The sequence below is a fragment of the Musa acuminata genome, chromosome BXJ2-9 (assembly GCF_036884655.1).
Source record: "Musa acuminata AAA Group cultivar baxijiao chromosome BXJ2-9, Cavendish_Baxijiao_AAA, whole genome shotgun sequence".
Taxonomy (NCBI): Eukaryota; Viridiplantae; Streptophyta; class Magnoliopsida; order Zingiberales; family Musaceae; genus Musa; species Musa acuminata.
Window position 1 is genome coordinate 50,057,228 of NC_088346.1, and position 15,365 is coordinate 50,072,592.

At 42.1% G+C, this 15,365-nt stretch overlaps 4 protein-coding genes across 4 annotated transcripts; 1 reads left to right on the forward strand and 3 right to left on the reverse strand.

Moving 5' to 3' along the window:
* Positions 1–967: 967 nt before the first annotated feature.
* Positions 968–4,902, reverse strand: LOC103999482 (acyl carrier protein 1, chloroplastic). The gene is made up of 4 exons (XM_009421238.3): positions 4,696–4,902; positions 2,928–3,038; positions 1,913–2,035; positions 968–1,325 (listed from the first exon to the last, which is right to left on the reverse strand). The coding sequence occupies exons 1-4, from the start codon at positions 4,756–4,758 to the stop codon at positions 1,197–1,199; spliced, it is 426 nt and encodes a 141-aa protein (XP_009419513.2). The 5' UTR covers positions 4,759–4,902; the 3' UTR covers positions 968–1,196.
* Positions 4,903–5,111: 209 nt separating this feature from the next.
* On the reverse strand, positions 5,112–6,246 carry LOC135623888 (CASP-like protein 1E1). The gene is made up of 2 exons (XM_065127335.1): positions 5,763–6,246; positions 5,112–5,654 (listed from the first exon to the last, which is right to left on the reverse strand). The coding sequence occupies exons 1-2, from the start codon at positions 6,083–6,085 to the stop codon at positions 5,312–5,314; spliced, it is 666 nt and encodes a 221-aa protein (XP_064983407.1). The 5' UTR covers positions 6,086–6,246; the 3' UTR covers positions 5,112–5,311.
* Positions 6,247–7,735: 1,489 nt separating this feature from the next.
* LOC103999480 (CASP-like protein 1D1) lies at positions 7,736–9,365 on the forward strand. The gene is made up of 3 exons (XM_009421236.3): positions 7,736–8,057; positions 8,716–8,842; positions 8,961–9,365. Exons 1-3 carry the CDS (start codon positions 7,780–7,782, stop codon positions 9,180–9,182), a joined length of 627 nt encoding a protein of 208 aa, XP_009419511.2. The 5' UTR covers positions 7,736–7,779; the 3' UTR covers positions 9,183–9,365.
* A 1,673-nt stretch (positions 9,366–11,038) lies between these two features.
* On the reverse strand, positions 11,039–15,365 carry LOC135623887 (vesicle-associated membrane protein 724-like). Its single transcript, XM_065127334.1, has 5 exons — positions 15,006–15,365; positions 13,364–13,505; positions 13,133–13,253; positions 11,616–11,678; positions 11,039–11,523 (listed from the first exon to the last, which is right to left on the reverse strand). The coding sequence occupies exons 1-5, from the start codon at positions 15,205–15,207 to the stop codon at positions 11,365–11,367; spliced, it is 687 nt and encodes a 228-aa protein (XP_064983406.1). The 5' UTR covers positions 15,208–15,365; the 3' UTR covers positions 11,039–11,364.

A 15,365-nucleotide genomic window follows, 5' to 3' on the forward strand; every position in this document is an offset into this window, starting at 1 on the left:
CAATGTTTATTGGCAAACACAAAGCAGTAACGATGAGAAGAAGAGGAAAACCGACCGGTGTCTCTTTCTCGTCGCAAACGTCGTTCCCTTTCTTTGCTGAACGAGGGCGCGGCGGCGCATGGAACCGTCAACCAACGCAAGGGATTCGCACAAAACCATGCCATGTATCCATCAAATCCGTGCTATAGACGTGTGGAGTTGACTTGGGCACGAAGCTATCGACGAAACCAACCAAAAAAATATTATCCATCCTCGACGCTTACGAGTTGCAAGCAGCCATTTGTACGTCTCCCCCCTACATCGAATGCACCGCCCCCCCCCCCCATGCATTATTATATACACCCAGGGAGCTTAGAAGAAATATAGGGGACCATTATTTATATGTAGCCGACGAAAAGAGAAGATTAATATATTCATTCTTTCTTTTTGTTTTTTCTTCTTTTTCTGTCTCGGATGATGCACTGAGATACTGTGACTGAAACTTAGATATCGCAACATCAGAGAGATGAAAGCTGGTAGTGGGAACTATGGTATATATGTCATCCTCGACCCCAAAGATTCAACCCTACATTAGTATTATGGTATATATGACATCCACAAGTTTTCTTCTTGCTTATTAACCACAATCATGGCATCGATTAAAGATGAAATATTATTGCATGACTCTGTGGTTGCCGGGCACCAAACCGCTTCTACCATAATTCCACGAGTGACTCAACCTTGCAGTCCAATAATAATAATCCCCGAGTCGGGTCGAATTAAAAACAAACAATTATAACATACACAACCACTAATTGGCAAAAACGTTGGACAAACATATAGTTCTTTCGGAATTGAACCTATCAAGCCGTTTTATTAATTTCAATATACGGGACAACGATGATAAAACCGCATTGTTCAGATCAACACTTTGTAAGATACCAAAGCGCTGAGTAGAAAACGTCCACAGCCTACTGCAGGGATGACATAAAGCAAGAAAAATCCACACAATATATAGATGTCGGTTCTTAGTTGAAATTGTGTGTCATGATACTTCCAATCACAAACCAATAAGAAAATAAAAGGCCTGAAAACAGTTTCTTGGGGTTTTCCTTTGACAGAAAGAAAACTACTACCTTACGACGCAGTTGAAAACTAGGATGACTTGAAAAAGATCGAGGATGAAGAAGCATGTCTTCCGAACCATCGTGATTCACTCAGGCAGATTTTGCACACACCAGATCCTCGATCAGATCCGCGGCATCCTGCACCGTCACAATGCTCTGGGCGCTGTCTTCTTCGACGGTGATCCCAAATGCCTCCTCCAGACCCATCACAACCTCAACCTGCACCACAAGTTTGATTTGATTATCTTGTATTGTAGACCCAATCATAATAGGGCATGTAACATTTTCTACATGTCTGAGCTACTGCTACTGATATATTTGGATAAATTATGAGGGCGTCACATTTTGCGTCTCCGCTTGATGGTGGTAACACAGAAAATTACCATGCCTAAAAACCAAACACATCAACCCAATCTTTCGACCAGAATTTATGAAAAGATCACATTCAACATTTTTTTGTTACTAGCATCAGCTACAATTTTAACTTGGCCAGTTAACTAGCTTGTCAGAAAATAGAAGCAGAGACAAATGTCCCAGAAGAAAAGCTATCATAAAGGGGGATATACTAAAAATTATTCTCCAAACCATGGCATTTTCACTCCTAGAGCAAGCTACAGAAGAATGGAACTCATTTGGGGTGATTTAGTCGATTAGTTCACACATCATCACTCTTTGATTAGGCTCTAATGTAAATTCTACACCAAACCATAAAAGTTTTGCTATCTTTTGAGTACTCGAAGCAGAAACAAACTTAGATATTTCTTTCTCGACAACATTTCCGGTAAGATCAGAGATGTGGATGGTACCGTGTCAAGAGAATCAGCCCCAAGATCAGCAAACTTTGAGTGTCCAGCGACAGTGGCGTTTTCAGGGAGTGCCAACTGCTTCTTCACTATATTACAAACCTTCGCCAGTGTCTCTGGTTTGGCCTGTTTTACCAAATATATGATGATGAAAATATAACTATTAACTATTAATTTAATAAGCATAACTCATGTCAAAATGAAGTGCTCAAAAGCATGCAAGAAAAAATTAGTCTAAATGAGATTGAAACATCATTATACAATCAACAGAAATCCTATTCTCCCTCCAGTTAACCAAGATGACCACGTTATCCAGGTATCCTCAGTATCTAAAGGATATCCCTTTTTAGTAACTACATAAAACTGACCATTCTGAAACATGGCAAGCATTCAGGAAGTATCCCAAGGATAGACTTTTGTCAAATTCCAAGACAATGGAGCATGTGTTTCAGATTTGAGTACGTAAGATTTCAGAATTTGGTGCTGAAGCAAAATATTATTCATTAATGCCCTTATAACAGCAAAATTAACAAAAAAATTCTACTGGAAATGAGGCAACTAAAACACTCCACCAAATATTACTCAAACCACATGCCACCAAACATTTAATTATAGCAAAGTAATTAATTGCTGCAATATGACAATGAGGACATGCACAGAATAACGATATTGGTAAGCACAATAAAAAAATGCTAATGTTAGGAAAAAATATATATATTGGATGAAAAATATCTTATTTTCCAATAGCAAAATACGACCATGTTCTCTGTTTGCCTAATTCACTAGTTGCTATTATCTATAGTATCTCTAGAAATGCATGAAATGCAAGATAGCTGTACATTGAATTTAGAAATTTCTGGTAAAATGATGTCATGCAGAGAAATCTCCTTGTTTGGACCTTGTAGTAATATTGGATGGAAACTAACAAAAGAGGACAGCAGCAATTCTAAAACAAAGGCATGATAGTGAGACTGCTAGTAAAAAACTTATGGCAGATAAAGGGGCAAAAGAAACATACAGCACAAGAAACCCGAAAGCGTGATGTTGCTGGGTGTGATCTTATTGACGGAATGCTCTTTCTTTGGCCGGCAAAAGAAACGGATTTGACAACAGATAAGCCATTAAATACCTGCAAACCAGAAACAAAATCATATCATCATGTAGACTAACCAACAGTTCGTTCAATAGAACAGCATGGGTCAATTAGTATACCAACAACACATGTGTGCCCACGGTAGGTTCGAGCAAGTTGTTAAGTAAAGGACTAAAGCTGAAAAGTTTGGTACGTAGATTGAAATGATAAAATATGCTACTTGGCAGTGAATATGTAATGCTATGTCCATAGAAAGCCCAGTTACTGATGAGTGAATAATAAGTTAAAATCTTGGATCTAAAGGGTGGTAGTAGGCACCCTTATTCTCAAACTGGAGAAATTATATGCAATACGACATTTAGTGGAACAAACATTCCCGTCAACGACACTACAAAACAAATCAAGTGCACAAAACTCACCAAAATTTTCCAATAAATATTCAGATGATTATGATATATAAAAAAAATCAATGGATCTATTTTAAAACCCCAACAACCTAAATTGTCTGTTCAAATCCGATAAATAATGTTTTTGATTAATCATCATTGGAAATGCAATGCTGGGAAATCCGGCCTCGCTTTCATAACTACAGGGTTTTAGAATCACCATCTTCTGCATGCAAATTTCATGTTCAAATCTGATAAATTAGGTCTTTGATTAATCATCATTGGAAATGCAATGTTGCGAAACCCGGACTCGCTTTCATAAACTACAGGGCTTCAGCATCACTATCTACTGCATGCAAATTTCATGTTTACTTGATGAAACACACAAATTGCACATGATTGCCCAAACCTTTACTCTAGGTGTTAGAATCTCTAGGGCATCATGTCGCATGTGATAGTATAGCAACGAGGAAAGAGGTTAGAAAAGAGGTCAGACAACATCATTTAATTAAACAACTAAGTGCAAGATGTGATTCCAGTAAATCTTGATTGACAACAATATTCGATCTCACTAAAAAACTCAAAGAAATAAAACCTACTTTGTGAGATTAAGAAGGGGCAATAAATTCTTATCAGGTTAAATAAAGAACATGGAGATCACATTCAATTTCTTCAATAAGTCGACAAAAAAAAAAGAAAACAACCTCTTCCATGATGATAACCGATCTGGGAAAGGAAACCTTTTCTAGCAATCAATGATCTTTAGAATGTTCTAAAGAAAATGCCAAAACCACAAATTAATTTTGTGCTTCCGGTTTCCGTTGTACCCTCGTAAAATGAAACGTTGTCTTTGCTGATGTTGAGTTCAATATTTAGGGGTTCTTCAGGCTACGGAAATCTTTGAAATTTTTGACGGGTTGGTGATCAGTTCAAAGACGAGACGAAAGTGTCTATATTTGACAATGACCGTCATTACTCACAGCAGTATGCTTCGAATGATCTTCTGGTGAGGCTAGCTTAATAACAAAGTAGCAAACTATATGAATCAAGGCGCTCTGATGGATCAATCCAGTCGATCCATCCGAATCGAAGATCTCCAAAAGAAGAAGAAAAAGAGTTTACCATGCCGTTCTCAGATCTACAGAATCAAACAGAGCTCAACGAAAAAAGAAATAGATAACATCTTAATGAAGTAACCAGATCCGCAATTCCGGAGAGATCAATCCGACGAAAAACCTTGCAGAAGGGCGAAAAACAAAGCAACGAAGTTGAGATCACGGAAAGACGACATAAAAGGCGATTGCCACCTGCAGCGATCGCCGCGACGGCCGTGCGGAGATTGAGATCGCCGTTCCCGTGACGGAAGCCATTGCCGACAGATCGACCCGAAGATGACAAGAGAGAGAGGAACACAAGGGGCGCAAGTGAGGCAACGGGGAGGCGGCTGATCATAAAGAGGAGCGAGGTGGCTTCGGTAATATCGACGTTAAAATGACCAAAAGGCCATCCAGGAGAAGGCATCTGCCGACCTGCCTGCTCTTTATATCATCACTACTGGCCCATCCCGGCCTTACCAATGTTGACCCGTCCAGTATCTAAAACCCTCGAATTCGTCGACACACACTCTTACCGCCTTTAATGCTAATGTTACTACGAACATTGACATTTATCCGATCTTATTACGGGAGGAAATTAGGATTTGACTCTATTGTATAACCTTCTTCACGCTCTTTTCATTCGAAGCATCCTTTCCGATTTAATGTTCATCCTTACACAAATATTTTCACCATTAATTCCAAGTCACCATGAACAACTTCAAACACAAATGAGTCGACGATCCCACACGCTGAAGCAGAAGAAGTAGAAGAAGAAGAAGAAGAAGAAGAAGAAGCACACCACATTGGCTTGCATCCACGAGGAAACCTAGTAGTTCGATTTACGAAGGCCCAGGAGGCCGAGGACGACGAGCAACACGTACGCCAGGGATGCCACCATCGACAGAACGATGGCGGCGTTGACGCGGGCGCAGAAGCCGCCGACGGCGTGGCAAATATCTGACCACCTAGCCAAGCGTTGTTGTCCGTGCTCCAGCACAACGCTGATCGCAGTTGCCGCACCGTTGCAGGAGAAGAGGAGGACCACCATGGCCAGGTCGCCTATGGAGAAGGGCAGTAACATGATGCTTTTGCCAGCTTTGCTTGCGATGAGGAGCGCAAGGGAGACCACCGAGTAGAACGACACAAGGGTGTTGGCCACTATAAAGTACCTGAGATTTAGAGAGAACAAGAGAAGATTAGGTGGCGAATATGTACCTACTTGCTCCTCCTCGATGCCAACATTGCTAGAAAGATATGATTTAGGGAGGCATTGCTACACGAAGGCTGCGGAGTTGGTCGACTTGGTCGATCCGGCGACGGTGGATAAGAAACCCGTAAGAGGATTAACGAAGAGAACCGTGACGGTCCCCCGGGCGGTGCCCATCACGATGGTGGCGACTAGTGTTAAGACTATGGCGCTGATGCGGAGGATGTAGCTCAGTAGAGGCATCCAGCTCACTGGCGCCGGCACTCCGACGTTGTAGGCAGGAGGCGATTGCATCGCTGGCGGCTCTGCTGCCGCATGAATAATATCGTGGGCTTCGCCGCCGGTTGTCCCATGCATTCCACCAAAACCAGGCCCATTATTCTGGGACTCCATTCCCCTTTGAGAAGGAAGGATATCAGAGACTTGAAGTGCTATATACGAGAGACGTCAAGGAGAGAAAAGCCGCGAACTAACTAGCCAGCCAGTCTAGGAAGAACATCCAATGCACCACTCACTAGTAGTACTCCTTGTGCCTATCTACCAATGGAAATAGGAGATAGTATGGCGCCCTGCGTGTGTATATACATACATACACATGTATATATAGCGTGTGGGGACGCATATTGCGGAAACAATGTGCTGCCCATGTGGATCTCATATCACGTACTGAGATCACATGTGGAAGTATACTACTGCGGAGGCGGAGACAAGATATTTACCGTGTATCATCATTTTGTCAAAGTCAAACCTCCGTTCTTCGTAGCGTATTTTGGATCCTCAAATCAACCGGTTGGCATCAGGGATTCAATATGCTTCCCATATGGCGGCGTCTGTATGTGCGACGGCCGCAGCACCTCTGGTGAAATACACACTTTGACATCTCTCGCTCTCTCTCTCTCTCTCCGTATGTGAAAACGAAACGAAAGCAAGCGCAGGAAGTTTGACTATTCAATCATCTAGTCGCAAGCTTACAGGTGTGGCATTTGAACCAGTCTCGATGAGCCTGCGTTTACGTCAACGCAGTTACGATGCTCGAAGATAAGGATCCCAAGCTACGTGAAGACAGCATAAGATTATCGTCAAGCTTTAATGATATATTAAATGTAGACCCCTAAAAGAATGATCACTTCCGACCAATAACTAAGATCTAGAAAGTTGGAATTGACTATTTTCAATCACGATTTCTGATAAATAATTTGGACTCGAAAAAAAAATTTCAAATTCTCTAGACGCTCTTATTAGTATCGCCATCATCATAACTATTTGAGTCATTTAAACAGATGTTAGTGTCAACTTCGACTTCCCCATTAGATAGAAGGGATAGTTTGGTGGAGAGAAACCGTGGCAGGGTTAGATATCACAGGGTCGGCCCATTTCTTTGATGCTGACACAAATAAGGCTTGCGTGTGCAAATCAAACTTCGTGGGAACGCCCGTTCTACGCTACACAGCCTTTTGCCCACTTCGTCAAACTTGGCATCGGCATCCTCTCCCTCCCTCCAACCAGAAACTAAAACACCTCTCCATTTCTCATTCTTAATAGCGATTAGTCTACATCTCGTGGTCACGTCGGGGCCAAACGAGTGCACTTGCGTGCTTCCATTCGGGAGGTCGATGGATGATGGCGGGGGGATCGCTCGCTTTTTGGTTTCTTCCTCTGGAGATCTCGAGACGCCTGAATGGCCGACCTCTTTCTTTCTTTCTTTCTTTCTCTCTACATGTGCCATCGAACCTTTCTTTGACTTTTATTGTTGGTCAGAGCTGGATAAGATCATGGAATGGTCGACGTGTTCATCTGAATGGTTGGGTGTGCGTGAGCTGGCTCCATGCATCGGCTCCTTCAAGCAAATTTATGATGCCACACCCACAGTCCACCAGACTTGCAATTCAACTACTGCTACCTAACAAGAAACCGATTTGATAAAATATGGGACCCGCAGAGGCGGATGCGTACGTTCTTCCGTTCATACCGCGAACGACGTGTGGATTATGCCACCTCCCGCTACCCGTGTCCTGTGCTTTATATATCGATACGCACACACCGGAGAGGACCATTCTTCAACCCGACTCCCTCGGAGAGCACAGGCCATGGCATCCACGGAGACGAGTACTACGTCTACCACCAACGACTTCTCCGGCGGCAAGACCGCCCCGGAGTCCGGATACGTGGTGCCGTCGCGGCCGCCTCCCAATCTCTTCTTCCTCGACTTCGGGCTGAGGCTCCTCCTCTTTGCGTCCGCCGTCACGGCGCTCGTGGTCATGGTCACCAGCAAGCAGACCAAACTTATTCCCGTCACTGTGGCGCCTTCGTCCCAGATCTTCTTGGTCAGTCGCGACGCCAAGTTTCAGCACTCTCCGGCCTTCATGTAAGTTTGCCGACGCATGCTAGCTGGTTAGGAAGAGAACCAATTAAGTTTGGTTGTGCTGGGCCAACTCAGGCTGAGCCATAGCTATAGCTAGCCGTGGTTTTTCTTTGCGCTACCACACTTGAATTTTATTTCTAACATATATATATATATATATATATATATATATATATATATATATATATATATATATATATATATATATTATCCCAGCTTCTCAAACAAATGATAGTGGATACATAAATCTGATGCTTATGGCTGTATGTGCAGTATTACTTTAAATTATATATGGATCTTGATAAACCATTTACAACTTACCTCGATGCTATAAATATCATGCACGTCCACCTTTTTCTCCTTGGACTTGCAAGATTTTGTTTGAAAAGTCAAAGATTTAAGTCATCTTTTTATCCAGAGTTGATTTCCAAGTTTTTATTTTTCTTACGGAAGCTTCCATAGTCTTACTCGAAATGCCGCCATCCGAGTAGGTGGATGGTTCATATTGCATAGTTCAGAGACTGTGGATGGGTCCTCCTATCATATATTTATATGCATGTATATATAAGATATGGAAGAAGAATATAAAGATAATTGATTTATGACATGTTGTCTGACGATCGACTGCTGAATTCTTGGTTTGTGTTTGGCCTTTGTGCAGATATCTGGTGGCTGCGCTTTCGGTCACTGGTTTGTACAGCATCATCACCATGTTGGTTTCCTTGTTTTCCATCGCAAGCCCCTCTCCATCACCAAAGACGCTGTTCCTTCTCATCCTCTTCGACACGGTAGACTAACTAACTTTAGTTTGTGGTGGTGTTGGATCCATATCGACCACTTGGATATAAACTTTTATATGGCGACATGAAGTAGCCATGTATGACGACGTTGCTTCTCTTTTGACAGCTGATGGCCGGAGTGATGGCTTCAGCCACCGGCAACGCGGGATCCGTCGCCTACATAGGTCTGAAGGGCAACTCTCATGTGAATTGGAACAAGATCTGCAACATGTATGGGAAGTTCTGCCGGCACGTAGGCAGCTCCGCGGCCGTCTCCCTCATCGCCTCCATCGTCCTCGTCTTGCTCGTCGTGCTCTCCTCCTATTCTCTCTACCGTCGCAGTCGCTAATGACAGTTAACGCGTCCACCTTCTCTCTTTAGCAGGTAGAGTTTGGTGTCACGTTTAGTGGTGTGTAATCCATTCACATGGTCTTGTCGTCGTCGTCGTCGTTCGTCTTGTGTAATGGTGATAGTGTGGTTTGCTTCTTCGTGTCGCCGCCAAATGTGAAAACACTGGTTTCTGTTTTGTTGACTGCGACTCCTTTGGCCATCGCATATATGTTGATCGAGAAAGCTGCAATTATTCATCACCACGACGATGCTGTACGAATGGTAACCGAATGGCAACCACAGAAGAGAGAGCCAGCATTAACTGTGCTGTGCATGACTTCCTTTCGTCCACCAAATGAGCCATTCCAAGTAGCCAATTGCATGTAGAATGACTTCTACAAGAATCAGCTGGTCGGAACTATTCGGCACGGGCCAATGGCACGGCGGTGCCAACACAAAATGATCGGCTCCCATTCATTCCCTGTTCCGTAACATCAACCACCAACACAACGACTACACGTCTAATCCCTTACTGCTCACTTTTCATCCTCGACCATCCAATTACTATCGATTAGATGACTTCGAGCCGCCCTCCCTGTTTTCATTTAATGAATTTATTGCGGTACTATACTGTGGGACGACACATTTCATCATACACATCGTGGCGGGCCATGTCAAAGTCTCGGTAATCTGGATATCAATACAAGAGACACATTTCCTTATGGATCTGTGCAATAAACAAAGAGGTTATTCCTTACCAATTCATCCTACTTTGTGTCCAATAAATAAAGAGGTTGTGCATACGTTCAGCGAAAGTATCAGAGCAAATCACAGACCACCAACCAAGACATGGAGAACCACTCACTGGTAATAGTGGTAGATGCAAAAACTGTGGCGGGGGGCATGGATTCAGAAAAAAGTTGCAGAGGTTAGAGGTAACCAGAGAAACGGCTGCTGCACCTGAGGCTCAGCCTCATTCATCGCGTTTGCTTCAGTTTTCAGGCACGATTCCTAGGTATCGCTTGGCGTGCATGCATCCCGAAGCCCGCCAGGAGGATAGAGCGTTAGAATGTTCATCTGCATGCGGCGCAGGTCGGCGCAGAACTGGAGCGCTTCGTTCATGGTCTTCTGCGCCCCGCTCAGGGCTTCTTCCATGTGTGTGTGGCACAGGTAATGAGAATTGATCTGGAAGAGGATCTTGTCGTGCCGTTCTTGGAACCTCGTCAACCTCTCCTCGGCTTGCTCGAGAGCCTCGCTGACGCGCCTCAGCTTCTCGGCCATGAGCTGCCGCCGGTGCCATTTCTTCAGCTCCAACGAGCTCAGCAAACCCAACGAAGCGAGGCCTGCGAGAATCGAAAGAACGTGCAGCAGACCCATGGAGAGGGAGGGAGGGAGGTCCGTGAAAGGAACGGAGACCAACCAAGGATTGCAGGAGCCGATTCCTTGCTCCGTCGTGAAGATAATAAAAAATACCAGCCGGAAAGCAAGTAGCCAAACAGGAGATTTCAGGTTCTAAAACATCAAAAAGGAAGCACGAGCGTCTTTTTCTTACGGTCGCGGGCAGGAAAGCAGGTCTCAAGGTACATGGTTCCGTCGAGCGGCGATTCCCCTATCATATGGCTCCGGCTCCGGCTCTGGCTCCGGCCGGCACGAGATACATACAGAGAGGGTTGACTAGAATATAAATTCATGCACCATCTTAGCTGCCGGTTTCGCTCATGGCACATCAGACAGCATTAGTCTACCATGGACTCATCATAGGGCTCTTCTTTTCCACGTATTTTTCCCAAAAACACATACATCTGGACTAGTACTTTACTTGCATCAAGTCGTCCTCATATTTATATATACAAAATGTAGATAGATTGCAGAGAGTATATAAATTTGGCTTTGCGTCCATATTCCATATCTCAAGAGTGTCTAAAACTTTGAAGCCCCCACAGGCAGGCAGTACACGGTAAGAAAGAATACGATTAGAGGATGAAATAAACGTTGAAAGGCAAAAAAAAAGACAAGTCGCACACATTTAAGGAATCTGGAATCCACGCACCTTCTCCTACAGCATAACTTGTAGCAGTCGAAAAGATGACCAGAAGCTTGTTCTGCTAACGGAAAAGTGACGAGGTCTGTAAGAATATTTCTTCTATTCTCTTCCTCCTTTGATCTATTTGGCAGAGTATCGGCTATAAGATGCATTTTTCTTAGCTGTTCTGCTTGGTGCAGTCAAATCCACGGCACACGGACACCCATATAATAACAACTAAAAACAGCAGAATTCCAAGGACCACCAGCTTGATTTTCATGTTCTGCAACCACATTTTCTTACGGATTCTCGTCCCCTGTTTCTTGAACCCTTGAGCCTGGAAATTGAACATATCTAACATGATCACTGAACTATAATACACACACACACACATAATAATATAAGCTAATTTCCAAATTATCTGGCTACCTCATTTCGCAAGTCTGATGCCTTTGCTTCCAGATCAGTCAGCTTCTCCCCGCGCTCTAGAGTCTGAAAAATATAAGTGCATAACCCAAGAAACTTATACATTGGGTTCCAAAAAAGTTGATGATGAAACTGTCAAAAAGACTAAATATTATTTTATAGCAATTTAAATGAGGGCAACAAAAAATGGTGCTGGTTCTCCTTTCGCACTTTAACAATAGCAGAAATCAGAGTCTTTTCGTAAATGCAACAAAGTTCTATTTAAATATAGGCTTATCCTTCCGACTTTCATCATTAACACTCGTGGAACTTTTGTTGTCTGCAATATGACAAACAAACCAATAGCAAAGGTAATAGTAGGGCCAAATGACAGATCACCTGTCAGAGCAGCTACCATCTAAATGATAAGAATCTTAAATATGGCCCACTAAATGTTCATCTATTACTTGGATATGGCAATCCAAATTTGGCAAAAAAGTTTCCAGGATTCTGGGTGTCAGTAGTGCACTCAAAAACAAACTGAAAGGAGAAACCTTTTTCCTAATAAAATGCTGTGTTTGGTCCAGCATATGGGATCATATCCACCGATCAGCAGACCCAGACCTCAGTCCTACAGCACCAAGGTCCATATTCTGCAATTTACTGGCAGACCATAGTTTACATTTATTGACCAACAACTAGAATAATATGCAGAAAAAATATATCCTGCGACTTGCATGAAGATCTAGAAGGGGTCACCTAAAAATAACTCAGACGCCGGTCACAAAAGGGGATGGTGTAGGGCTTGCCAATCCTTGTTATGTCTTTCTCAAGGTAATTTCTGTTAATGCATTTGCAACACAAAATCTCTGTAAATGAATAAGATACTTCCGCTTGGTAGCTTAACATCGCCACCACTTTTATCATATTTCACATTGTTTTGGTTCAAAATACCAAAAGGTTTAAGCACGCCAGCGAATAATCAAATTATTTTAAGTCTATATTTGCAAAAAAATTTCTAAAAAGATTTTTCTGGTTCAAAATTACCTTGGTTAGAGATATCAGATAAAGTGAAAAATAGTTTTCACTAAGTAGTCAAATATTTTTCCTCACATGCAAAAGGGAAAGAACATGTGTCTTGATGTGCTGATCCATTTTGAACTTAAGGTCATAAGGCTAAAACATAGACACTGGCAGACCTGTTTAAGGAATTAATATGGAAAATATTTCTTCTAACATGTTAGAGCATTACCAACATTTTTCTTTGTTTTCAATGTCATTTCCAATTGTAGAAATACCCGATTAGCTTTACATGATAGGCAATACGATTTTTAGATCCATGAAGCAAACAGAAGAGCTTCATAATAATTTAGTAGGGATTTTAATAGAAAACAGTAAAAGATGAAGCTCAAATATAAAATTCCAATTAAATTCCAGTGCACTCGGTATTTGAAAACACAAGGAATTATTAGTACAAATTTGTATACCTAACCTTTTATTACTGAAGTTGCATCAAAATATCTGTAACAAGAATCAAGTACCTTATCGATGTTCTCCAACATAATGTTTTTCACTTCTGAAACTTGGACCTTAACTTTCAAAAGCTTTTCTACCTCTTCTGCATGATCAATTATATATTGCATGTGCCCCTTAATGACTGGGCTGCAGCATACAAGTTAAGCTCATATAAAACTTGAATTAGGTTTAAGAAAAGGGTAAAAAATGCATCAGCTGGAAGTCTGGAACAGAGAAGCATGATACGATAAGCATACCCAAATTCTTTATTTAGACTTTTGGCAGTTGCTGTATCAGCTTTGCCACCACCGTATCTCTTGGTAAAGTCCGCTTTCAGTCGCTCCAAGAAAGCTATGGAAACATTTTTCACAACAGAGTCTTTGGTAACAACACAGTATGCTGCAATATCAAGGGAAGGAAATAGATGTCCTCATTAAAAGTACTTCTACATCTATATGATTAATGGCAGATCAGTTTACCCATGACTTTAATGCACATGAAAGTTAAACATCATTAACATTTTGATGATAAGATAATTAAATAAAATACTTATCAGATGCATTGACTAGAAGATTGACCTTTCTTCACTAGCTAGCATACATGAAACAATGCAGAATAGAAGCAGGAAATTCTCACATTTGTATCTATTATACTAGTATCTAATTCTCAGATTTGCTAAAACCCTGCATAGTTTACAAACCCAAAAGCCTAATACAGCATTCAAATTCCCGAAGATATACACTATCTTTGTCCACTGCAACAACCTAACACCATGTTGATTGATTTTGACATTAGACTCATAACAACAATGCAAATGAACTCTTCGAAGTCTAAAGGTATTACAAATGAAAACTGGCAGAAAACAATAATAATCTCATCATGATCTCTATGTTACGTAGCCATATCGTGCAAGTAACATCTATTTGTAAAGAAGTATCCGGTTCAATAACGTAGATCGCTGGTAAATAAATATGTAGGATACAGCATCATGCTTACAGAAGAAACGGAAAAAAAGGTGTCAGCCCCAATTGTTCTTTATTGCAATCACAGTGTCCAAGTCAATAAGTTAATATCAACGGTGCACCAATATGCAGAAGAATATGCTTATGACCATAGAGGCTGAAGGCATTAAACCCTACTGGGCACTATAGCAATGATATCGGGAAGACATGTCGCGAGTACATCTATGATACATACACATTGCTCCTAATTTCACCAAGAAGCTAGACTCTTCAATCACAAGTCTTTGAATAAAACAGAATTTGTGATTCTGCTATCTGAAGGGCATTAGGAACTCCAAACATACATGATATAGTGCCGTGATAGTAAAATATTATAGAATAAATCTGTATATTTTGCGACCCCTTCAAAAGCATAATTGAAACACTACAATAGCTTCCCGATGTGTGAATTCTATTTGTAACAAATCTGTGACAAGATGTAATCCTTTTGCTTCCATAACCCTATAGAGGTTTCCCTTCACCTTTCTGAGCGTGCTGATTGGCATACGTCGATAATCAAAGGGGCAATATCTTAGCTTGAAAACTCATTAGTACATTCAGCATCATGCATTAGCTTCAGACATCTATTATTCTCCGCTTAATGTTGTTATTATTTATTTTGACTTCCGCAAACATAGTGGTCTCTTCGAATGATGTTGATCCCGCAGAGAAAGTAGAAGAAATTGTGGTATCCTATAAAAGATGCATCGGATTCTTCATGAAGAAGGCCAAATTAAACGTAATTTTCGTGGCATTTTCTAGTTCACACATAAACCTTCACTCATCAAGCAGGCAACTTCCAAGAACCACATCGAACTGCCACCATGAGTCATACTGAACGCATATGAATAGATCAAGCGTATGTCACGGCATGATACTATCGAGATCGGGAAGATACCGTAGCCATTATGGACGAGGAAGATGAAAGTGTGGGCATCGCAAGCGTAGGTGGAGAGCTTGTTGGAGGAGGGGAGCTTTTGGAGGCACTGCGCCGCGATCGCCGGGAAGTTGCCGGTGTACTCCGTGTACTCCGCGAGCACCACGGTCCCCCGCGCCACGAACCCGTAGATGAACCAACCCTCTTTCCCTTCCTCCGCCATTGCTGCGCGCCCCGCTCCTCCCTCTTCTCTTCAAGAATCGGATCTCGGAAGACAGAGATCAGGAATTCCTAGATTCGATCGCCTTCGGCTTCTTCCCGGATCAGATTGTTGTCCTCCTGGTGGTGGGGGGGCAGCAGGGAAGGGTTCGAAGCCTTTTG

Coding starts and splice junctions, on each gene's coding strand:
- LOC103999482 (XM_009421238.3), bottom strand. CDS start 4,758: ATGGCTTCCGTCACGGGAACGGCGATCTCAATCTCCGCACGGCCGTCG. Junction 3,039..4,695: donor CGTCGCGGCGATCGCTGCAG/GTGGCAATCGCC, acceptor TCTGGTTTGCAG/GTATTTAATGGCTTATCTGT. Junction 2,036..2,927: donor GCTTTCGGGTTTCTTGTGCT/GTATGTTTCTTT, acceptor TTGGTAAAACAG/GCCAAACCAGAGACACTGGC.
- LOC135623888 (XM_065127335.1), bottom strand. CDS start 6,085: ATGGAGTCCCAGAATAATGGGCCTGGTTTTGGTGGAATGCATGGGACA. Junction 5,655..5,762: donor ACCAACTCCGCAGCCTTCGT/GTAGCAATGCCT, acceptor TCTAAATCTCAG/GTACTTTATAGTGGCCAACA.
- LOC103999480 (XM_009421236.3), top strand. CDS start 7,780: ATGGCATCCACGGAGACGAGTACTACGTCTACCACCAACGACTTCTCC. Junction 8,058..8,715: donor CAGCACTCTCCGGCCTTCAT/GTAAGTTTGCCG, acceptor GCCTTTGTGCAG/ATATCTGGTGGCTGCGCTTT. Junction 8,843..8,960: donor TTCTCATCCTCTTCGACACG/GTAGACTAACTA, acceptor CTCTTTTGACAG/CTGATGGCCGGAGTGATGGC.
- LOC135623887 (XM_065127334.1), bottom strand. CDS start 15,207: ATGGCGGAGGAAGGGAAAGAGGGTTGGTTCATCTACGGGTTCGTGGCG. Junction 13,506..15,005: donor CCTCGTCCATAATGGCTACG/GTATCTTCCCGA, acceptor TTGATATTGCAG/CATACTGTGTTGTTACCAAA. Junction 11,524..11,615: donor CATCAGACTTGCGAAATGAG/GTAGCCAGATAA, acceptor TTCAATTTCCAG/GCTCAAGGGTTCAAGAAACA.